Below are 24481 nucleotides of genomic sequence, written 5' to 3'. Positions count from 1 at the left end.
ATCCATGCAACGCCCGTTCATCCGTCCCCGTGCCTACAGTATTTTAATCCTGCTGTTTACTAAAATCACTACGCTGTCTGTTACTCATTCTTTGTTATTTCACTATCCATCTTGCTATAAAGCTGTTACTAGTGATAAACTCTTGCGAGCAAGTCTGTTTCAGTGCAGCTGAATTGACAACTCATTGTTAAGGCTTCCAAGTGTTCTTTGTCTCCTTGTGTCGAATCAATAAATTGGGTTTTACTTCCCTCGAAGACTGTTGCGATCCCCTATACTTGTGGGTCATCAAGACTATTTTCTGGCGCCGTTGTCGGGGAGCATAGCTTTATTTGGAAGTTCACTTGGATTAATATTGTTCGCTGCAAATTCTCCATCATGGGTAAACCTCGCGATACTAAGATCGCCATATTACCATCCACCACAAGAAAAGGTACAATTCTGAGTACCTCCGCTACACTTGATTCACCATCTGTGATTGATAAACTTGTTTCACCGCCGCATGCTTCAAATGCGGGTACTTCTGCTGAATCTGAAAACTCTCATAATATTGATAATATTTCTGCTGTGCTTGATGATAGTGGTTCTTTGGGATCCTTTCTAGATGCTACGATTGCTAGGTCTAGACAAATTGAAAATACTGAAACTCCTAATGCTACTACACCTGTTAATTCACCTGAACTTGATTATTTTAGTGATGATCCTGATGAAGATTATGTGGAGCTTAATGATGATTTTATTGAAAAATGCAATGCTACTACTGATGCAAGAAAAATTAAAAAGTTGCTTGCAGAACATGCTGTTAGATATAAACTGTCTCCTGATCCTAAGTTTGCCACATCTCCTATAAACATTAAGGATAAAGATTATGATTTTTCTCTTGATCTATCTCATATAGCTATTGTTGAGAAAACACCCATTTGTGGTACTGAAAAAGAAAGTGTTGTTGAACACATGACTGAGTTATCTACTCTAAGTAGCTTGTTTTCTGATGATGTCAAGATGCGTACTTACTTTGTTGCTAAAATCTTTCCATTCTCATTAAAGGATGACGCTAAAACTTGGTATAATAATTTGCCACCTAATTCTATTAAAAGTCCGAAAGAATTGCTTGATGTTTTCTTCCGTAAATACTTTCCTGCTAGTGCTCAACATATTGCTTTGCAGAGAATTTATAATTTTGACCAGGGAGATGAAGAGAAATTGCCTGAGGCTTGGGCGAGATTTTGCTCTCTTATTAGAGCTCGGCCTGATCATGATTTGGAAAAGCATGATTTACTTGATATATTTTATAGCGGACTAACCATTGAGTCTAGGGCATACCTGGATAGTTGTGCTGGTTGTGTTTTCAGGAAAAGAACTCCAGACGACGCTGAAGAATTATTGGCTAAAATAAGCCGGAATCATGATGATTGGACTACGCCTGAACCAACTCCAACGCCAATATTGAAGAAGAGGGGTTTAATTAAATTGAATGATGAAGATATGAGGGAAGCCAAGAAGTCTCTCAAGGAGAAAGGTATTAAATCTGAAGATGTGAAGAATCTTCCTCCCATAGAAGATATATGTGAGATAATTCCCCCTTCATCCATGATTGAGGTAAACTCCCTTCAACGCTTTACTAGGGAGGATATTCCGTATTCGAAGCCTCCTGCACAATGCTTAGATGAGTTTGATAATTATATTGTTAAGCAAGAAAATTTTAATATGAGAGTAGAGAATCATTTAATGGAAAATTCTCGAGCTATTAGTGAATTGCATGATATTGTAGAGAGAACCTCCAATGATGTTAAGATGCTTGTTAAACATTTTCATATGATTCAAACGCAAATTGATCAACTCACTAAAGTGCAAAATGACTTGTTAGGGAATAATTCTAAAGAGAAACATGCTTATGAAGTAACAACTAGAGGTGGTGTCTCTACCCAGGATCCTCTATATCCTGAAGGGCATCCCAAAAGAATTGAACAAGATTCTCAACGCATTGAACCTAGTGCTCCTTCTAAGAAGAAAAAGAAGAAGAAACATAAAAATGTTGTAGAATCCTCTGAACCTGCTAATGATCCTAATAGTATTTCTATTTCTGATGCTGAAACTGAAAGTGGTAATGAACATGATAAAGATAATGATAATAATGATGCTCCTGATAAAGAAGAGGTTGAAGAAGAACCTGAAAAGCATGCTAAAAATAAAAAGTACACTAAAGAAGACTTTATTGCTGAGAAACATGGTAATGAAAGGGAACCTTGGGTGCAAAAGCAAATGCCTTTTCCTGCTAAGAAACTAAAATCAAAGGAAGAAGAACACTATAATACATTTTGCGATTGGATGAAACATTTATTCTTGCAAATTCCTTTGACTGATGCTATTAAATTGCCTCCTTATTCAAAGTATATGAAAGATATTGTTACTAACAAAAGGAAAATCCCCAATGAGGAAATTTCCACTATGCTTGCTAATTACTCTTTCAATGGCAAAGTTCCAAAGAAGTTGGGCGACCCAGGTATACCTACTATTCCTTGTTCTATTAAGAATAATTATGTTAAAACTGCTCTATGTGATTTGGGAGCCGGTGTTAGTGTCATGCCTTTTTCTCTTTATAAGAGACTTTACTTAGATAAGTTGATACCTACTGATATATCTTTGCAAATGGCTGATAAATCTACTGCTATTCCTGTTGGTATATGTGAGGATGTTCCTGTTCAAGTTACTACTAACTGCTTGATATTAACTGATTTTGTTGTGTTGAAAATGCCTGAAGATGATAATATGTCTATTATTCTTGGGAGACCTTTTCTTAACACCGCAGGGGCTGTTATTGATTGCAATAAAGGAAAGGTTACTTTCAATGTTGATGATAGGGAGCATACCGTCTATTTCCCCAAGAAGATTGATAAAGTATGTGGAGTCAATACTATTTTTGATGTGAGAACTATCAAAGTGGGAACTATTGATTGTCCTATATATGAGCCTAAAGAAGAATATCAAACTCTCGTGATTGGATCCATATCAATACAATTCAAGGTAACATGATTGATTTGAGGTTTATTTCTTCTTATGCTATGTAAAATTTATTTGGTGACAAGACTTGATCAACCTTGTTAACGAATACTTTTTATATGCATAGAGGGGGTAAACAACATCTCTTTCTTCCTCCACTTGCTCTAGTTGCTGTAGCACTTTTAATTTGCAAAGTTCCTTAGTTAATCGAAGATTTCAAAATTTTTCCTGGCCAGTAATAATAAATTAAATACCCAGAAATGTGCATTTTTCAAAGTTTTCAAAAATTCACAAAAATTATACCGTTGGTCCTATTTTTCGACGAGGCACCTGGGAGCACCAGAGGATGACCTGTGGGGCACCGTAGGGTGCCACACCACAAAGCCGGCGCGGCCAAGGTGGTGGGCGCGCCACCATGTGGTGTGGGCCCCTCCTTGCCCCACTTTGCCATCTCTTTCTCCCAACACCTTCTCTCTCCCGAAAAAACTCGTACCAAGTTCCTCTCACTCGCGTTTTTGCTCCAGAGCTCCAGATTTCTCGATCTCTTTGCTCAGCCCAGATTTCTTGCTGAAATTTGGCACATTTGCTCTTTGGTATGTGACTCCTCCACCCATCCAAGTAGAATTTTGTTTGGTTGAGTATATCTTGAATATTTTGCTGCTGTAGGTAACATGTTTAGTGAGCTTGCATGCTTGTTCTAAGTGGTGGAAACTAGTTTTGATGCATGATTAGTACTCTAGCAAGTTCCTATGGTAGTTTCCCTCAATTATATGTCACCAAATCAAATTTTTATATCATTTGTTGAAAATTTCAGAGAAGGGATGAAGAAGTTCAACTTTGGAGAGTTGTTCAAGAAAGGAACAACCAGCACCGGGAGGCCTTCTAGGGCCGCCACCCGGATTAGGCGATCGTACAACGAGGATATCATCGCGCCTAGCTTCGCGCCCGAAGAGGACAACGGGGCTCCTAATGCTTCGTCTTTTCCATGCTATGATTTTCTGAGGAATGCAGGGATATTGGAGGATTTCTCCACCCTTGTCAACAGGGCAGGCTTAACCACCTATGTGGGTGATGAAAGGGAGCAATACTACATGCTCACCAAAATCTTCGTCGAGAGCTTCAAGTTCCACAACAAGCAATATGAGCCGACAGTTGCATTCAAGATCTATGGTAATCCTGTTACTATGGGATTGGAAGATTTTTGTCGTGCATTGGATATTGCCCCTGTAGGTACAGCAAGTAGGATTGATGACAACCCCCGGGACTTGTTGGAGCTTTATCGAGGGATCACCGATGATGATTGTCGCACCATTCAGCGTGGCAAGATAAGGAACATTCAACTCCCCGCCATTAAGTATTTTGCGTATTACATTGCTACTAGCATTCTTGGTAGGGAGAACACTAGCAATATTTCTAGTTACCATCTTGCTTTCTTGAATATTGCACTTACTGGTCAGACATCTTATCATCTTGGTTCTCTTATTGCTCGCCTGACTAACAGGGGGCCTATTTTTGGAGGAACTATTGCACTGCGTGTTTTAACTTATTTAAGGCTTCCTATTGATCCTAATGATGTGCCATTGGCCCCTAGGAGACTCGATATTGCTGCTATGAAGAGTCATCATTTTGTTACCACTGATTCTACTTTAGATAATATGGTCTATAGAATGTTGTTTTCTGACGGGGATGAGAAGGAAATCCCTCTCCCCCAACCAGGTTTGTTCAGTATTGACAGGCAATCATGGTCGTGCACTAAGGAGGCGGTGGATGAACATATGAAGATACAAGACTTCCACCAGCAGCATGACTCCGAGGACGCCGAGGCCTCCCACGACCACACCGTCACATATCCGGGTGCTTCTTCCAGCACATACCCGGAATACGATCCATCTTCGTCATACTACGGAGATATTACCTCATGGGATCGATGGGATTGAACTCCACTTAGGCCAAAAGCCTAAGCTTGGGGGGAGGTATACCGGCATCACTCATTCTTTGCATATTATGGTTGCTGGATACTTGCACATACTTGTTTTGTTCGTTTGAGTGGTTTTCTAATGAGAGGAAGATGATATTTGGGGAAGTGCTGCCTGAAAACAGATTCTGGACTGTTACTAGAAAAATTCGTGCGCACAGCCAGAGCGTTATTTTGAGCTGCCAATTTTTGTGCAGGTTCCCCAGGTTGTTATCTAACTTTCATTAGTTGAACACTTTTCGAGCTGAGCAACGTAAGAGTTTTGTAAAAATCGATTTCTGTACTGCTGTCAGGTTTTGGCAGATTTCTGCCATCTCGCTTTTCTGTGTTTCTTTTAGTTTGCTATTTCTTGTTTTTGCTTTGTTTCCTTCCCAAAACACAAAAAGACCAAAAATATTCTGTTGTTTCTCTTCACCATTTGTTTGCTTTGGTTTCTTGCATTTGTTTCGCTTTATTTGCTATTGCTAGTTTGCTATAAGAAAACCCAAAAAGATTTTGCTTTGTTTGCTTGTTTCCTTTTGTTCTTGTTTCTAATTCGAAAACACCAAAAATATTTGCTGTTCTTCTTTGATTTTGTAAAGTTCTTTATGAGTTCAATGGTCTTCGGTGGCTGGAGCGTGGTTTTCATTTCATATTATCCAAGCTGCACAAGTGAAAAAGCAATAATGACGATCTACGACAATTGGATTGTGGTGAGAGGCTGGTATGAACTCTATTTGTTTTCATTTTTGTACATATACTCATCCATGTGAGCATGCTTAGTTGGTTCATGTGAGGTATATGTTATTTGAGAAAGTCTAGTAGTTTATGATCTCTCATGATTAGCTCCAATCTATTAATATGAGTAGCATGTCATGGATGTTTGCTTGCATTGTTTTATTCATAAGTAAGTATGGCATTGTGGTATCCTCCTCTGAATAATTCATTTATATCGACTTGGCACATGCTCACGCATGCATATGACTGAACAAAAAGTCAATTAAGCCTCGATGATCTATATTGCTTCAGAGTTCTTGTATCACTTTTATGCCTCCGTTAATTTATTTTGCCGCAAGCATGATTATGACGATTCTTTGCTCTCTTGATTTGTCGCTCCCTAGTCTATTGCTAGCCTTCACTTGTACTGAGCGGGAACGCTGCTCGTGCTTCCAAACACCTGAAAACCAAGTTATTCCAAAGTGTCCACCATAAATACCTATGCATGGCATTTCAAACCATTCCAAGTAAATTCTCATGCGCTACCTTTAAAATCTTCAAAATGCTTCTCAATTTGTGTTTATGTTTCATAGCTCATGAGGAAGTATGTGGTGTTTAGCTTTCAACCTTGTCATTTACTTTTGACGGACTCTCATATGGACTAGTGGCACATCCGCTTATCCAATAATTTTGCAAAAAGAGCTGGCAATGGGATTCCCACTCCCGAATTAATTAACTTAAATAGACACTCCTCCATGGTTTGTGATTGTTGGACGGCAACCGAAGTATTCGGTTAGCCATGGCTTGTGTAAGCAAAGGTTGGGGGGAGTGTCATCATCATAATAAAAATAAAATAAAAAGGCACTCCTTCATGGTATGAGATTGTTGGCTGGCACCCGAGGATTCGGTTAGCCATGGTTTGTGAAAGAAAGGTTGGAAGGAGTGCCACATAAATATGCAATAATTCATGGGAGCCGCTCTTGAAAGTCCGGTTGGCGAGGTAGTTGGTGTACCCATTACCATTCGTTGACAACAACAAACACCTCTCAAAATAATTTTACTCCTGTCTTTATAAAAATGAAAAGCTCTAGCGCATGTTAATCCCTCGCTTCCCCTCTGCGAAGGGTCAATCTTTTACTTTTATGTTGTGTCTCCATTATTTCTTTGAGCACTATCTTGAGAGCACAACTGTCATTCTTAGTATAATATGCTTGTCTCAAAATATGATTGATTGTGGTATAACTTTGATGCATTTATCTTTTGACAATCACTACTTCTAGTCTGTCTATGAACTCGTGAGGTGCCCGGGCATTTATGTTTTGCCAACCAAATACAGGCAAGCGAGATACCACTTTATCATACTCTCTTATGAACATTGCAATCCTGCTTATACACATGATTCATGATGCTTATTATTAATTGTTGGTACCTCTCCATGATTGACATAGCTGTTAGATGATCTTATTTGCATGTATCTCATTATGAATTGCTTAAGTATTAGCCATAGCATGAGAATATATACATCATATGAGCAAATGTGTTCGTGAAAGTTCTTTTATCGCTCAGTTGTTAATTGAATTGCTTGAGGACAAGCAATAAGCTAAGCTTGGGGGGAGTTGATACGTCCAAAACGTATCTACTTTCCCGAACACTTTTGATATTGTTTTGCCTCTAATTTGTGTATTTTGGATGCAACTAACACGGACTAACGCTGTTTTCAGCAGAACTGTTCTGGTGTCTCGTTTTTGTGCAGAAATCCAACTTTTGGGAAAATCCTCGGAATTTATGCAGAAGGCCCTATTTTCCCAGAGAACTGACGGAGCCAGAAGGACAAACCAGGTGGAGGCCCGAGGGCCCCACACCATAGGGCGGCGCGGCCCAGGGGGGCCCGCGCGGCCCTGTGGTGTGGCCCCCTCGGCCGGCCTCCGACGCCCTCCTTCGGACTATTTATCGGCCTCGACCTAAAAACGCACGGAGAGAAGTGGAAGTCGCCAGAAACCCTCCAGAACGCTGCCACATCGCGAAACTCCGTCGCGGGAGCCAGAAGTCTCCGTTCTGGCACTCCGCCGGGACGGGGAATTGGAGGAGATCATCGCCGCCATCACCGCCAACGCCTCTACATCAACCAGCCATGTTTCCCCCATCCATGTGTGAGTAATTCCCCCGCTGTAGGCCGAAGGGGATGGTAGGGATTGGATGAGATTGGTCATGTAATAGCATAAGATTGTTAGGGCATAGTGCCTAGTGTCCGTAATTGGTACTTTGATGATATTGTTGCAACTTGTTATGCTTAATGCTTGTCACTAGGGCCCGAGTGCCATGATCTCAGATCTGAACATGTTATTGTTTCATCATGATATTCATTGTTTATGGTCTTACCTATAAGTTGTATACACATGTCGCTGTCCGGAACCGATGGCCCCGAAGTGACAGAAATCGGGACAACCGGAGGGAATGGTAGCGATGTGAGGATCACATGTGTTCACGGAGTGTTAATGCTTTGCTCCGGTACTTTATTAAAAGGAGTACCTTAATATCCAGTAGTTTCCCTTGAGGCCCGGCTGCCACCGGCTGGTAGGACAAAAGATGTTGTGCAAGTTTCTCATTGCGAGCACGCACGACTATATATGGAACACATGCCTATTGATTGCTTTGTACTTGGACACCGTTTTATTATTATCTGCAAATGCCCTGCTATGATTGTTACATGAGTTTCTCTCATCCATACAACGCCCGTTCATCCGTCCCCGTGCCTACAGTATTTTAATCCTGCTGTTTACTAAAATCACTACTGCTGTCTCTGTTACTCTGCTGCTGTTATTTCACTACTGCTACTGCTATAAAACTGTTACTACTGATAAACTCTTGCGAGCAAGTCTGTTTCCAGGTGCAGCTGAATTGACAACTCCGCTGTTAAGGCTTCCAAGTGTTCTTTGTCTCCCCTTGTGTCGAATCAATAAATTGGGTTTTACTTCCCTCGAAGACTGTTGCGATCCCCTATACTTGTGGGTCATCAGTGTTGAAAGTTGATTCTTTGTTTGGCCTTCCAACGTCTGGCAGCACGTCATAGTCAGTCATACTCCTTGACGCCAGATACTCAGCTTGCATCCCGAAAGTTTCTGATATCCGGTGAAAATCTTTATCGCACTTGTCGGCTAAGGCGAAGCTTCCTTTGACTGTGATTGGTCCCTTTGGTCCAGGCAACCTCCACAACAGGTATGTATAATGTGGCACCGCCATAAATCTAGCATATGCTGGTCGTCCTAACAGAGCGTGGTATTGCGACGGAAAATCCACGACTTCAAATTCCAGTCTCTCGATTCTATAATTCTCTCGGGTTCCAAACTGAACGTCGAGATTGATCTTCCCCAATGGATAACTTGGTTTCTCCGGTGTGATACTGTGGAACCTTGTGTCTGTTGGCTTCAAGTTTGCTAAGGATATGTTCATTTTCCTCAATGTATCTGCATACATGAGGTTTAAGCTGCTGCCGCCGTCTATGAACACTCGAGAGACATCAAATCCCGCAATAACTGCTGGCAAAATAAGTGCTGACTGCCCTGGTCGAGGAACTTGCTGCGGGTGATCTGCTATGGTGAAGCCAATATCTTGCCCTGACCAATTAAGATACTCGACAGTTGGTGGAGGCATTTTTTCTGCCATAAACACCTGTCGTGAGATTACTTTCTGAGCTCTATTGGATGGCCTTCCCTTCTGAATCATCGATACTGCTCCATTAGAGTTAGGATCAACATAAGGTGGTGGTGGAGGTGCTGCCGCTATTCTGAGCTGATGTCGATTGTCTTCTGTAATCGCGGGAGGTGGTGGCAGGTGAATCTCGCTCCTGGGTTCTCGAGGATTTCTCTGTGCTGCCCGAGCGTTAGCGTGCTCTGCATACCTTAGCATTGCCTGGAAATTGCGACAGTCTTTCTGCAGGTGCCCTGACTGTCTTTTTCCGTTGCTGTCGAGGAAAAAATGCATCTGACACGGCCCACTCATCATTTCTTCGGGGGAAACGAAAGGCCTCGGGAACCTAGGCCCGCTATTTTGCCTGTTGTTGCGAGAATCGTCCCTGTTATCGCCTCGCTGCTCACTGCTTCTCTGATAATCATCTCTGTTGTTTCCTCCTGTGTTTGCCCGAAAACCTGTCGAAATTTGTCCTGGAGCGTCATAATTCGGGTACTGCCGAGGAAATCGTCGCCTCGGTTGATAATTTCGACCACGGTCCTCCTCTGGCGACCTGTGCCTTTTGTTGTGGACAGCATCTTCTCCATCTGCCCATCTGTTTGCTATTTCCATTAGCGCAGATACTGTCTTTGGGTTGGTCCTTCCCAAGTCCTCGACGAAATCTCCACGCCTGATTCCTGCGACAAACGCATCTATCGCTCTCTCGTCAGATATATTTTCTGCCGGGTTTTTGATGATGTTCCATCTTTGGATGTATTTTCTCATTGGCTCATCCGGCTTTTGTCGACATGCTCTCAACTCCTCTAACGACGCAGGTTTCTTGCATGTGGACCGGAAGTTCTTGACGAACACATCCTCGAAGCTTTCCCAGCTGTCGATAGATCCTGGGGTAAGTTTCTTTATCCAAGATCGTGCGGCTCCACTCAGATGCACCTGGATGCTTTGCATAGTTGTTGCTCTGGTTCCTCCTGTGAGCTTTACTGTCTCGAGATAATCAACTAGCCAATCTTCTGGATCTTGAAGGCCGTCGAATTTCTTGAAGTTGTCAGGTAACTTGAATCCTGAAGGGACTCGAGTTTTTCGGACTCTCCTCGTGAAGCACGGTAAACCGCACATATCTTCGTCGTTAAGCTCCAGGGATTGCCGATGTTCCCTTCTGCTTTGCCGCGCTCTATCGACCCTTGCTTGTGCTGCCGTGTCTCTTGCTCCGCTTGGTCCTTCAGGGGCTGCCGCTGTTGCTGCTGCAGGTCGTGGACTATTTTGCCTTGCTGCTCCTTCGGGAGGCGTTGATACAAACGCTGTCCCCATAGCTCCAACTCCTGCTACCGCCATATTGTATAGTGTTTCCCTTGGATCGCCCGGAGGTGGTTTAGATGCGAGGATAAAAGCGTGTGTCGCCATATACCCAGCCTCTGGTGTCTTAGGGATGATGTTTCCTCTTGTATCTATCGACATAAAAGACATGTCGAGGTTTTGGACCAAGTGCTCTCTTTCTGCTTCGGGTATGTGTTGTAACCTTGATCTTGCTCTGTTCCGAGCCTCCATGTGGCTATCACCCGAAGTTCTAGATTGCCGACTCAAATCTGCCCTTCTCCTGCTGGATGCAGAAGCTGCCTCCTTTCTTCTGTTTAACTCAGCTGTCTGTTTTTCCAACTCTCTTGCAGCTCGTGCGAGCCTATATTGATATGCTTGCAATTCCTCTGGTGTGGCTGTGGTGGCCATTGGTTCTGAACCGTTCATAGCTCTTGCGGCTCTATCCCACGCTGCTTGCGAAAGTTGAACTCTGTCTCGCGGCTGTGGCCCAACGTATTTATTGCCCAGGCCTCGTCGCAGATCGGAGGGATCGACGTATGGATTTCCCAGATCGTCGAAAGCCTCAGATGTTTCCTCTTGATCTTCAATGGCATAAATCTGATGGTATTTTGTATTCAGATCTATGTTGGGTTTGGTGACACCATCGTTGAGATTGATGAAAACCTTGCCCATTGTAATAGATTTGTCGATGAAGTCGTAACTGTCGACACTGCTTGAGTTATCGCTTATGTATGAGTCCGCAGATGACTCAAACGACATGTCGTTGAAGATCTTGGCGAGTTTCTCTCTTGCCCTGGTGCTGACGTAGCGTGTCGACGAAGTTTCTTCTTCTCCTGATTCGGTTGACGATGTATAGCTTGAAAAATCGGAATCGACCGCCGACGATCCCGACGAAATCGGAATTTCGACACGATACGATCCTTCCTTCTCGACGCGAAAGCGAAACCTTCCGAACGTCATCTCCATAGGCTCCGCCAGATACGCATATGCATCCAAACGGGAGGGTGGGTGAGGAACAAAATCGACAGGACCAGCAGCGATCTGTTTACCTCGATCCATTGCGTTGCTTGCGATTGATGATGTCGAAGATCTTGAACGTGCCATCGAGATCAGATCCTTACGCCTCTAGTTCCCACAGACGGCGCCAATTGACAAGGTATTAAATTGTCAATGCCTATGGATTGTAGGCTAGGGTTTAGTTGGAAGTAGAGGGCAAGTAGATCTCGAAGGTTTCAGCCGAAAAGTACTCGACGATTATGAAAACTAGGGTTTGTAAACAATGATTCGATGACCTCTGTGTCCCTCGACTCCCCCTTATATAGGAGGCGGGGCCGAGGGATTCGTGTAGTACAAGTTACATACTCCGGGACGGTTTCTAACTCATCCCGCCAAATTACAGATAATGCTTCCTATTACAATTCTAACTTTCCTTAATAATATCTTGGGCTTCCGAATCTTCTTATTCTTCGGGTAGTGGGCCTTCAGTAAACCCCGGGTACTATCTTCGGCAGGCCCATTTGGGATGCCTATGTCAGCGGGAGATGTGTGCTAGGGGTTTCTGTTTTGGGAGACAGACAGGCGGGCCAGGGGCGGACAAGGGGAGGACGCGAGCGACCAGCCTTCGGCGTCTGCGGCCACGCAAACTCGTCCCAGATTTGGGCCGGTTTGGGTCGTCCTGGACGCCGCGGCCATCCGTTTTGGGGATGGGTCCGCGCGTTGGGCCGCGTTTTTGTCTGGTTGGACCCATCCGGACGCGCGGGCGCGGGATGGGTCGCCCCGTTGGAGATGCCCTAAAACAAGTAGACTAGATGGCGCTCCCTGGCGAGGCGACCGCGCCTGCCCCCTCCCCTACCAAATCGCCGGTAGCCACCCACTCCTCCCCCGCCGCCCAGCCCCACCTAGCCCCTCCACCTTAGTCCGCCTCACCCCGTGATACGTCTCCAACGTATCCATAATTTCTGATGTTCCATGCTTGTTTTATGACAATACCTACATGTTTTGCTCACACTTTATAATGCTTTTATGCGTTTTCCGGAACTAACCTATTAACAAGATGCCACAGTGCCAGTTCCTATTTTCTGTTGTTTTTGGTTCCAGAAAGGCTGTTCGGGCAATATCCTCGGAATTCGACGAAATAAAGACCCAACATCTTATTTTTCCCGAACCTTCCAGAAAGTCAAAGGGGGACCAGAGGGGAGCCCTGGGGGCCCCACAGGCGTGGTCGGTGCGGCCCAAGGGGGGGCACGCCGCCCTACTGTGGGGAGGCCCCGTGGCCCCTCCGACTCCGTATCTTCGCCTATTTGAGCCCTTTCGACCTAAAAACTCGACACCAATTGACGAAACTCCAGAAAGACTCCAGGGGCGCCGCCACCATCGCGAAACTCCAATTCGGGGAACAGAAGTCTCTGTTCCGGCACCCTGCCGGGACGGGGAAGTGCCCCCGGAAGCCATCTCCATCAACGCCATCGCCTCCATCATGCTCCGTGAGTAGTTCCCCCATGGACTACGGGTTCTAGCTGTAGCTAGTTGGTATTCTCTCCCCCATGTACTTCAATACAATGATCTCATGAGCTGCCTTACATGATTGAGATTCATCTGATGTAATCGGTGTTGTGTTTGTTGGGATCCGATGGATGATACATTATGATTAGTCTATCTATAAAGTTTGTGAAGTTATTGTTGCTGCAATCTTGTTATGCTTAATGCTTGTCACTAGGGTCCGAGTGGCATGATCTTAGATTTAAGCTCTATACTTATTGCTTAGATTGTATCTACCAGTTGTATGCACATGTCTATGTCCGGAACCAAAGGCCCCAAAGTGACAGAAATTGGGACAACTGGAGGGGAAAGCGTAGGTATGAGGATCACATGTTTTCACCAAGTGTTAATGCTTTGCTCCGGTGCTCTATTAAAAGGAGTACCTTAATAGCCAGTAGATTCCCTTGAGGCCCGGCTGCCACCGGCTGGTAGGACAAAAGATGTTGTACAAGTTTCTCATTGCGAGCACGTATGACTATATATGGAAAACATGCCTACATGATTAATAATCTTTATGTTCTGTCTTAATGCTATTTCAATCCTATCAATTGCCCAATTGTAATTTGTTCACCCAACACTTGTTATTGGAGAGTTACCACTAGTGTAGATAGCTGAGAACCCCGGTCCATCTCTCATCATCATATACTCGTTCTATATGACATTGGAAGTAGTATTAACTATTTTCTTGTGCCATTACCTCTGTGTTACTGTTACTGCTGCTGTGTTACTGTTACTATTGCTCTCATATTACTGTTGCTTTCACACCACCCCTGTTACTAGTGCTTTTCCAGGTGCAGCTGAATTGACAACTCAGTTGTTAAGGCTTATAAGTATTCTTTACCTCCCCTTGTGTCGAATCAATAAATTTGGGTTTTACTTCCCTCGAAGACTGTTGCGATCCCCTATACTTGTGGGTTATCACCCCGCATGCTCCAGGTTTCCTCTCGGACGAGCAGAGGCAGCTGCTACGCAGATCGGCGATGGTCTTTGGGGCGGATCTAGATCGTGCCCCGATGCCGCCGTCGACGTCCCCGCCGCGCATGCTCCGCCGGCCGGCCTCCCAGGGCGAGGAAATCCCTGACTCCGCCCCATCTTATCCCGGTTTGGCTCTCCCGGGGGCCCACCAGCAAGATCCCTCCCCAGGTTTGACCGGCGGATCCACCATTAACTCACCTTGCAGGACCGTCTTCAATGCGTCGCAGCTGCTCTCCGTCGTCGTAGCATCCCCAGCTACCTGCAGGGCCTTCATGGCACGTCCACTCCGCCCGCAGTGCCCCTCTCCCGAGATGAGGAGGGATAGGTTGCTGCCTCTCCGCGGCGCCGCACGCGACGGTATGGGCATTCAAAGCCCCCTCATGGCAGACCTACCGCACCACCGGCTGCCCAACGGCTCGCGCATGCAGAAGCAGCGGATCTTCGCTTCAAAAAGCGCACGGAGGGTCTCTACGCTCGCTGCCTTGCACCTGCCCACCACCACCTCGTCTCCGCCTGCAGGGACAAGGTCCGCTGCCTCTCCTGCAACCTGTCCGAGCACAAGGAGCGCGCCTGCCCTCTTCGCCAAGCCGCGCGAGCTGCCAAGAGGAAAGTGCCGACCGTGCCCCCGCCGCGCCCTCAAGCTTCGTCTCCGGCTGCGTCGGGAGCTCGCACCTATGCCGTCGTTGTCGCCGCTTCCACGCCCGGCCCGCGCTCACCTGCGTCGCCTGCTCCTCCACCTCCGCCCCCGTCGCTGCCGCTGCCTCCTCCCCCGGCCATGGCGCACAGTGATGTCTACGCACGCTTCTATTCCTGTAGACAATGTTGGGCCTCCAAGAGCAGAGGTTTGTAGAACAGCAGCAAGTTTCCCTTAAGTGAATCACCCAAGGTTTATCGAACTCAGGGAGGTAGAGGTCAAAGATATCCCTCTCAAGCAACCCTGCAATTACGATACAAGAAGTCTCTTGTGTCCCCAACACACCTAATACACTTGTCAGATGTATATGTGCACTAGTTCGGCGAAGAGATAATGAAATACAAGTAATATGGATGATTGTAAGTAGTAATTGCAATCTGAAATAAAAATGACAGCAAGCAAACATGTAGCAGAACTTGTTGGAAATTGTGTTTCAATGCTTAGAAACAAGGCCTAGGGATCATACTTTCACTAGTGGTTACTCTCAACAATGATATCATAAAGGAATATAAATATAAGCACTTCACTATGCTATTCTGAATTACTCTCCTATTGGAATCACTAATCATGTAGTGGCTACAAAAGCTCCGCTCAAAGTTCATCAAGTACTTGACAAACACCATTCATAGGGATATCCTCATCAAATCATAATCCAAGACAATACCGTTGCAATTTAGACCGAGCACTAACATAGCATACACACTGTCAACAATAGCTATGAAAGGAGGAATAGATCACTTCAATACTATCATAGCATAGTGTTTAATAGACTGATTTGGATGGATTTGAAGCAGGTGTGGAGATTGATTCTATCATACCTGAGGAACTAGAAAGTTCCATTCAAGGATCAACCTTGGAAGGATGTGGGTCTGTTTGTGGAGATCATGGTGAAACTCATCAAAGCACCCTTGGAACTGATGTCAAGCTGAAGTGCACCAGCTTCGACTGGATTTCCTCCTAGACCCCTGCCTCAAAGCTTGCGCATGGTGGAAGAGCTTCCATGGCTTACATGCAGGAGCATACAGAGGAAGACTCCTCGGTCCATGTCGTGCTGGGTTGATCTACTTCAACTAGCTTGCAATAGTAGAGGCTTTTAGTTGTCGGTGTAATGTAATGCATGTGGTGGTTTCTGGATAGTTTTTGGCTAGAGAGTTGGCGTGTTTTTGCTGGCGCTGAGTTGAGGTTGGTTCAGTACCCCTGATGTGGGCAGTAGTGTTTTAGGTTGAAACTTCATTTCGTTCCAAAGGTGCCGGCTTTGTTTTCGCTTTTCAGTTTGAAACTCTGAATATGTTCCTGAACACTGGTTTCGTTCATGTTATAAATGGAACCGGGGAGTTTGTCTCCCTATGAATCTAAAACACATTAGTTCATTCAAAACCCCGAGTACAAGCTACACAATCGTTCGATGATTTGGTTATTCCTTTGAAAGAAATTTTTCGATAGAAATACCGATTACACATTATGTGTTAGATCAACATGGATTGGCCTATTTAGTCCATACTCACTAGTAGAGGTGACCAGAAGAACAAAGCAGGTTGCAAATTCTTTGATGTTTGGTAATACCGTGGAAGCATACCTTGTTGCAATATGTTCACTCAAAAACTTCAATGCAAAAAAATTAAACATATATGTACAGCAAAGCATAAGGGTGCAACTAGCTCTCAATTGAGAGCATAACTAAAATCCTGATAAAATGTTTCTACAAAGTATATTTTAGTTGCACCAAGTATGCAACTGAATTAGTCAGTGTAAGTTCAGGCATACCATTAGTTGCAACTATAGTGCAACTACTTTATCGCAGTTAAAAATGTTCCTGTTGCAATCATGCCGACACAAATCTTTGCACCACACCCAACGGTGGAGAAGTTTGGTGTTTCAAGTAAATTCTCATCTAACCGAGAGTTAGCTTTTCCATAAAGTATGCGTATGTTCAATCAATTCTTCGTATGTCATTCTTTCCAGTTCTTCATATTTGTCCGATGGAATTTAAAGAAAAAGTCATCGTGGTTTTAGAAAAGGCTAGAAAATTCTAGGCCGGTTTGCTTCATGCCTTGACGCAGCTTGAAGGGCCGGGCGTGTAACAGCAGCAGCAGCATTGTGTTCCAAGAAAGCAACTCGGTAGCCTTTGACATTTATTTTAAAAAATCGGCTTGCATTTGACTTTTGCGCAAGATAAGAAAGACAGAGGAAATAAAATTCCTTCAGCAAAAAGAAATGTCCTCCACCACCCAAAGAAACGAACGGAGGTCGAGCGTCTGGAATCTTCGACCCATGACTCGTGGCCCACCGTCAGCCACAGACCTAACTCGAAAAGAATGACGGAAATGCCCCTGGCCCCCATTTCTTTCCCCTTGCCCAAGCCGATGCGGCGGGCCGCCAGGGGTTTAAGACCTCCCACTAGGGTTTTTTCGGATCTCACCTTCCTCCCCTTTCTCACAGCCTCCACCCGCCGCCGCCGCCGGGAGCCGACCCAAGCTCGAGCGCCAGCCATGTCCATGGGATCTCTCATCGCGTCGAGGCTGGCCAGGTCCGGCCACGCCCTCGCCAACCGCGCCATCTCTCAGGTGACACCCCCTCCCCCACCCCCTGCATTTCTTCTTGGTCCATGGCCAAGTTCTTGTATTTTCTTGGATTGGCACGCCGATTTGGGTGTCGATTTCTCTTGTGGCGATGTTGATCTGATCTATTTGTGGTTTCCCTTATGTGATCTGATCAGGCTCCCAGGGCTCCCCTTCACACGACGTCTCCCCTGCTCTCCAGGCTCGGATCAGTGGCCCGCGCTTTCAGGTAACCTAGCAATTTAGGATCTGTAGATCTTCTATTTTGTGTATGTATATGTCAGCTTGTTTCTTGCCTTGTTGTCTGCTGAGACGGATCTTCTGTGTTTGTGCAGCTCGAAGCCCTCAGCGGCCGATGTCATCGGGATCGATTTGGGCACGACCAACTCATGTGTCTCCGTCATGGAAGGAAAGGTGTGGTCTTTTCCCCCTAACCACTCTGAAATTTACCATGATCTCTTCTTGCCTGGAAGACAGTTCAGATGTAATTAGCAGCACTAGCCCATCTTGAATTTGTAAGCAATTGCTGTATCCAGATGCAAATTGGTCTTGTCATGTTCTGAAGCTGATTTTGATCACTATACATAGCGAATCGGTGGCACTGCTAGTAAATTGTTGTCAAGTTGCAATTTCTGTGATACCTGCTAGTGAATTCTTATCAAGTTGCAATTTGATGACCGAATTCGTAACACTGCTAGTAAATAAATTCTTAACAAGTTGCAGTTTGATGACTATACTTTCAATTGGTAGTGAATGGGTGATGCTGCCTTAAAAGTAAATGTATTTTTTTGCGCAGACACCAAAGGTGATTGAGAATGCTGAAGGCGCAAGGACAACGCCTTCCATTGTTGCCAAGAACAAGACAGGCGACCTCTTGGTTGGCATCACTGCCAGTCGGCAGGCTGTCACAAATGCCCAGAACACAGTTCGTGGGTCCAAGCGTCTGATTGGTAGATCTTTTGATGACCCGCAAACACAGAAGGAGATGAAGATGGTGCCCTACAAGATTGTCAGGGGACCAAATGGTGATGCCTGGGTCGAGTTGGCTGGGCAGCAATACTCCCCGAGCCAGATTGGTGCGTTTGTTCTCACCAAGATGAAGGAAACTGCAGAGGCTCACCTTGGCAAGTCGGTCTCCAAGGCTGTTATTACAGTGCCGGCTTATTTCAATGATGCTCAGCGCCAGGCTACCAAGGATGCTGGTAGGATTGCTGGGCTGGAGGTGCTGAGGATTATCAATGAGCCCACTGCTGCTGCTCTGTCATATGGAATGAACAACAAAGAGGGCCTGATCGCTGTCTTTGACTTGGGTGGTGGTACTTTTGATGTCTCCATCCTTGAGATCTCCAATGGAGTTTTTGAGGTAATTTTCTTCACCTGACTTTATCAATCCTATGCGTGTAAATGTCGAGCTAAGCGTTCTGATCGTAATATTTATATCTTGTTCAGGTAAAGGCAACTAATGGAGACACTTTCCTTGGTGGTGAGGACTTTGATGCTGCATTGCTTGACTACCTGGTTGGCGAGTTTAAGAAGTCTGACAGCATTGACCTGAGCAAGGACAAGTCTGCTCTACAGAGGCTCAGGGAAGCTGCTGAGAAGGCCAAGGTTGAGCTTTCCTCAACTGCACAGACTGATATCAACCTTCCCTTTATCTCGGCTGATGCCTCTGGTGCGAAGCACTTCAACTTGACCTTGACCAGATCAAAGTTTGAGTCTCTTGTGGGCAATCTCATTGAGAGAACTCGCAGCCCTTGTGTGAACTGCCTCAAGGATGCTGGCATCTCTGCGAAGGAGGTTGATGAGGTTCTTCTGGTTGGTGGTATGACAAGGGTGCCAAAGGTCCAGGATGTTGTTTCTCAGATATTCGGCAAGTCACCAAGCAAGGGAGTCAATCCTGATGAGGCTGTTGCCATGGGAGCTGCCATCCAGGGTGGCATCTTGAGGGGTGACGTGAAGGAGCTCCTGTTGCTGGATGTCACACCCCTTTCCCTCGGTATTGAGACTCTTGGAGGCATCTTCACAAGGCTAATTACCCGGAACACTACGATCCCAACCAAGAAGAGTCAGACCTTCTCCACTGCTGCAGATAACCAGACACAGGTTGGGATCAAGGTTCTTCAGGGTGAGAGGGAGATGGCTACAGATAACAAGCTTCTTGGTGAGTTCCAGCTTGAAGGTATTCCACCAGCTCCAAGGGGCCTGCCACAGATTGAGGTCACATTTGACATTGATGCCAATGGTATTGTCAAGGTGTCAGCGAAGGACAAGCAATCTGGCAAAGAGCAAGATATCACCATCAAGTCTTCAGGTGGTTTGTCTGACAGTGATATTGAGAAGATGGTGAGGGAGGCAGAGCTACACTCTCAGAGGGACCAGGAAAGGAAGTCGTTGATTGATATCAAGAACTCTGCAGACACCACGATCTACAGCATCGAGAAGAGTGTCAGCGAGTACAAGGACAAGGTTCCTGCTGAGGTTGTTACGGAAATCCAGTCTGCTGTTTCTGATCTGAGATCAGCAATGGCTGGTGATGATTTGGACAACATCAAGCAGAAGCTGGAAGCCGCAAACAAGGCGGTTTCGAAGATCGGGCAGCACATGCAAGGTGGTGGGGGAGCTGCTGGCGGCAGTGGCAGCAGTGGTGGTGACCAGACTCCGGAGGCTGAATACCAGGATCCCAAGGAGGCCAAGATGTAGATTTGATGTGCATCAGGTCTCTACTTTTTTGTGTACCCAGTTTAGGAAGTTAATATATTCATCTACCTCCGGCTGCTTAGGTTTCTCTATGAGGGCTACGATACCTGTAACTTTTTGGCAATTGTTCGAGTTGCGGATAAATTGTGAGTGGAACAAACTCATAACCTATATCAGCTATTATATGGGCCATTCGCCATATTGTCCTGTTGCCTGATGCCCCTTTTGTGTGTGTTTGATATCTTGTCCTTTCATGTTTGCTTAAACTAAATCTTACCTGTAGCCCAGCCTTTGAGATGCTGATTGGACATTTGAGCTGCCAGATTTGGTAACATAGAATGAAATGCTACCAAATAGCTGACACGCTAGGCAGCTTTTGGCTTCTCTATGGTTTATGATAATTCTATCGGTTGAACTAAAATTTCCCAAATTTGCTTCCTTTATTACAGGAAAGAAGAACAAGAAGAAGGCTAATTTCCTTATCGAATTGACTTTACTTATATTCCATTGCTTTGGCACTCCTGTTTCCCAACTAGAATTCCAATAATCAAAGAATAAGAACAATCAGAAGAATAGGTTTAGCCTTTCCGTAAAACTATTTCTAAATAGAATATGTAAAATGAAATGGTTTTCCACCAGTGGAGATATGTGCATCTTTGCTGCTATTGTTCTACGGCATTTTATGAATTACATTCAGCAGTCTAGGAGTCACAAACTGAACCCTTGTAAACTACTCCGTACCTAATTTTCTTCCCAACTTGTTCGTGGCATGCATTAAGCCTCTAGAGGTGTTACAGTGCTGGAGTATAGGGCGAGCAACCTGTTTTCTGAACTTAGCTATCATGACCAATGCAGCCTCATGTCCAGCAGTTGATGTTTAGTTCTGTTTAAGTTTTGTTTCTTTACCTTTGGTTATTTGTAAGTTTTTTGTTTTGTTTCTGTGCCGTTGGACGCATACATTGAAAATCTACTGAAAAGAAAAGATTTGTTGCATTCCCTGCCCCCAACAATTCCAAACAAGGATCTTCATGGGGAACCAATTGGCAAAAGGTTGATTATTCTTGGACTGCTATTACAAATGCAGCTTCCTCTTTAGGAAAGAAATTCTTTCTTGGGTAGAGAATATCACCTTGCCGAGATGTTTTGAGCCAATAAAGGCGTCCTTAACTGCAAAATAATCTTTAGTTAGTTCTTCAGTTTTGGCTAGGTTTAGGTTCTCTCTGGCTTCAACATAAATCATTCAACAAGGTACCAGCCTAACAAGCCTGTTTAGATGTAGCATGTCCAGTAGCTGTCAATCTGTAGTATGCTACTACATGAAACATCCAGTAGCAACAAAAAATATGTCTGTGACCTTTGTGCATTATCTCTATTCCATTTGAACAGACTGAATGTAATTAAGGATATAGGTGTCATTTTAAGTAGCAACAAAAAATATGTCTGACCTTTGTGCATTATCTCTATTCCATTTGAACAGACTGAATGTAATTAAGGATATAGGTGTCATTTTAATTTTAAGAAACATGAGTTTAATCAGTTGGTAGGAAAATTAGAGTGATGCAAATATTCAATTCCCCAATGCATTTGGAATGGAAAGCTATGTGAGCAAAACAATGCAGAAAAGAACATCCAGATAAATTTTTGATCATAATAAGTTCATCGCCAAACATGTTCCATCAACACATCCAAAGGAAGTTCAACAAGAAAAACACAGAATATGCTATATCATTCATCTGAGTATATTCACCAAAACATTCTAACTTCATCTACCTTACTAGAGAGCATTAAAGGGCCGGAACAAGCTATGTGAGCAGAACAATCCACATAGGTTGAAAAAAAGGAGTATTCATGGAAAACTTTAATCATAACAAGTTCATCACCAAATAGGTTCCATCGACACATCAAGTTCAACAAGAAAAACACTGAATAGGCTACATCATGCATCTGTGTAAGTTCACTAGGACGACATTCTAACTTCATCTACCAATACATGATCAGACAGGCAGAACATTCGGTGAACAAGGCAACACTGCAACCTGCAACGAGACCAAAGCTCTCAGGCTTGAGCCGCCTCCCTTTCGCGGTTCCACTGCTCAATTTTCGCCCTCCTCTCCTCGCTGCCCTCCCTGACCGGGCTCCTACTGCGGCTCCTGCGCCGCCGACGCCTGCTCCCATCACTGTCATAGTTGCGATTCCTCTCACTGCTCCTCCTGCTATGGTGATGGTAATCACCATAGTCACCACGGTCCAAGCTGCCGCCATAGTAGTCGCCGCGGTCCCTGGACGACCGCGAGGATCGATCACGGTCCCTCGAGTGGTAATGGTAAGGGCTCGGGCTCCTGCTGCTCCTGCTGTGGCTTCTCCTGGACCGATGCAGGTGCCCATACAGCCTCTTCCTCAGGTCCCTGCCGATCTCCTTCACATGCATGAAGTTGCAGTACCCTCCACGGTTGCAGTTGTGCTCCTCGAACTGCCGGCAGGTGGCCTCCCGGAAGTCGGTGACCGGCGAGAACTCAGCAATGATGGGGCGGCCAGAGTAGAACCGCCCCTGCAGAGCCTGGAGGGCCTTGGCGGCCTGGTCCTCCTCCCTGAACGAGACGTATACGTTGCCAATGAGGTGGTCAGCAAGGTTGTCGCAGACGTGCAGGTTCTCCACCTCGCCGTACTTGCTGAGCTCGTCGAAGATGTCCTCGTAGAAGTCCTCGAAGTCGCCCTGGATCTTGCTGGGGTCGATGGGGTTTCCCTGCGGGTCGAAGCCCGGGGTGATCATGTCGGGGCGCTGGTACATGTTGCACAGCAGCAGCGTCGGCGACACGGAGGGGCGGTTGTGCAGGCGGGAGCAGCGGTCGCCGTGCCTGCACGCGCCGATCTTGAAGTAGAAGGGGCAGTTCACGCGGTCCTTCTCCGTGCCGAAGATCGACGCCAGGTGCTCAGCCATGGCGGCGCCTGGATTCCAGCACCTGCTCGTCCCCTCGCAGAGAAGCTAGAGAGAGATCTGCGGTTACACCACACGAATCAGAGATTCTGTACGCAAAATTACATCTAGGATTGACCATGCTAGATAATTCAAATGAGTGGGGAAAAGAACTTAATAGACAACATCATGAGTAGTAGACACTGCAATCCCCAATTCCGGCAGAACCTTCAAAATAGCAGGCACTTAAATCTCGGGTCAAATCAATGAGCGCAGATCGATAACGAAAACCAAACTTAACGAAAATACTGTAATACTAATCCATCACTTATTTTCTCTTCGAGATGCGATGGGGGGAAGATCCTATGCCCCGACCTGATACGAATCGAGAGAGAAGACACACGAAAAGAATCATCAATCAATCAATCCCATAAAGGCAATCCAGCCGCGTACAACCTACAGATACATGTATCGATAGATCGGAATAAAACGCACACGCCAGGATACGTGGATACGGGTGTGGAGGAGGCGGCTTACCGGGAAGCAGCGCCGCCGTCGCCGGAGGTGAAGCAGGTGGAGCACGGGAGATTTGTCTGGGATAACTGTTCCAGTAGCATCTGGAAGAGGATATAAAGGTCGTGGCGGCACATCTGATCGTTGATTTGTGGATGGATGGGGGAGATGTGGTTGGCTCCAGACTACTAGAACCTTCTACTGCTTTTGGGCGTTCCGGACAGCCCATCGTTGGCCCGGTCCAACAACGGTGAGTTTGTATTGTCCAGACTGTTTTTTTCTTCTTCTATGGGAGCCCTTTGAATTAAAGGATGGCATCCAACAAAATGTTTATGGATTGTATACTTCTACAAGCCAATTCCATATGAGTTCTCCAAAGATGTAAGACCATCTCCAACCTGAGTTACAATGACTTCATTTTTGATTCAACTGGCTATGCAATAACCTGAATGCACACACTAATAGCAAGAGTAGCTATTCATTTTGTGCGGGTTATCCATATGGCTAGATGCTGGAGCTATATTTGATTCTTTCTTCTATTGGAGAAGGAGCGAGGACACATTATGTATCCGTGAAACCGTATCAAGATGGTTCTACGAGATATTTTTAGATGGGTCTATTATTGTCCAACTACGCGATGCTTAGAACTACTATGCTCTTGTTTTTCGGTTGTTGGTTTTTGTATCCACCTTATACGACCCATGAGATATAATCATACTTGTACATATTTAATAAAGATGACTTTAGCATACACTGATGTAAAGGCTAAGGTTCTCCCCCTTTTCGAAGAATGAACCGTCTTCTTTAACGAGTTTAGTATGATAAATGTGAGCAACACCATGTAGAGCAGCGCCAAGGCGAACTAGCATCATCTTTAGCGGAAATTCAATTCGGCACATGAGAACATATGCTCCTACCACCGG

The 24481-nt window shown here is 45.2% G+C and overlaps 2 protein-coding genes across 3 annotated transcripts; one reads left to right on the top strand and one right to left on the bottom strand.

The window, feature by feature from the left end:
- The first annotated feature begins 17253 nt into the window (after positions 1 to 17253).
- On the top strand, positions 17254 to 20348 carry LOC127302126 (heat shock 70 kDa protein, mitochondrial). Its single transcript, XM_051332485.2, has 5 exons — positions 17254 to 17440; positions 17593 to 17663; positions 17770 to 17848; positions 18231 to 18797; positions 18884 to 20348. Exons 1-5 carry the CDS (start codon positions 17366 to 17368, stop codon positions 20132 to 20134), a joined length of 2043 nt encoding a protein of 680 aa, XP_051188445.1. The 5' UTR covers positions 17254 to 17365; the 3' UTR covers positions 20135 to 20348.
- A 1612-nt stretch (positions 20349 to 21960) lies between these two features.
- LOC127302125 (splicing factor U2af small subunit A) lies at positions 21961 to 23730 on the bottom strand. 2 transcript variants are annotated; one of them, XM_051332484.2, is made up of 3 exons: positions 23583 to 23730; positions 23232 to 23420; positions 21961 to 23126 (listed from the first exon to the last, which is right to left on the bottom strand). In XM_051332484.2, the coding sequence occupies exon 3, from the start codon at positions 23067 to 23069 to the stop codon at positions 22188 to 22190; it is 882 nt and encodes a 293-aa protein (XP_051188444.1). In that variant the 5' UTR covers positions 23070 to 23126; positions 23232 to 23420; positions 23583 to 23730; the 3' UTR covers positions 21961 to 22187. The 2 variants fall into 2 exon arrangements, with proteins under 2 accessions (XP_051188444.1, XP_051188442.1); XM_051332482.2 differs by lacking the exon at positions 23232 to 23420 and having other exon boundaries at positions 23583 to 23710.
- Positions 23731 to 24481: the final 751 nt, after the last annotated feature.

Source organism: Lolium perenne, chromosome 5 (assembly GCF_019359855.2).
Source record: "Lolium perenne isolate Kyuss_39 chromosome 5, Kyuss_2.0, whole genome shotgun sequence".
Lineage (NCBI taxonomy): Eukaryota > Viridiplantae > Streptophyta > Magnoliopsida > Poales > Poaceae > Lolium > Lolium perenne.
Note: the sequence above shows the minus strand (reverse complement) of the source record. Positions and strands in the feature narration are given on the sequence as shown.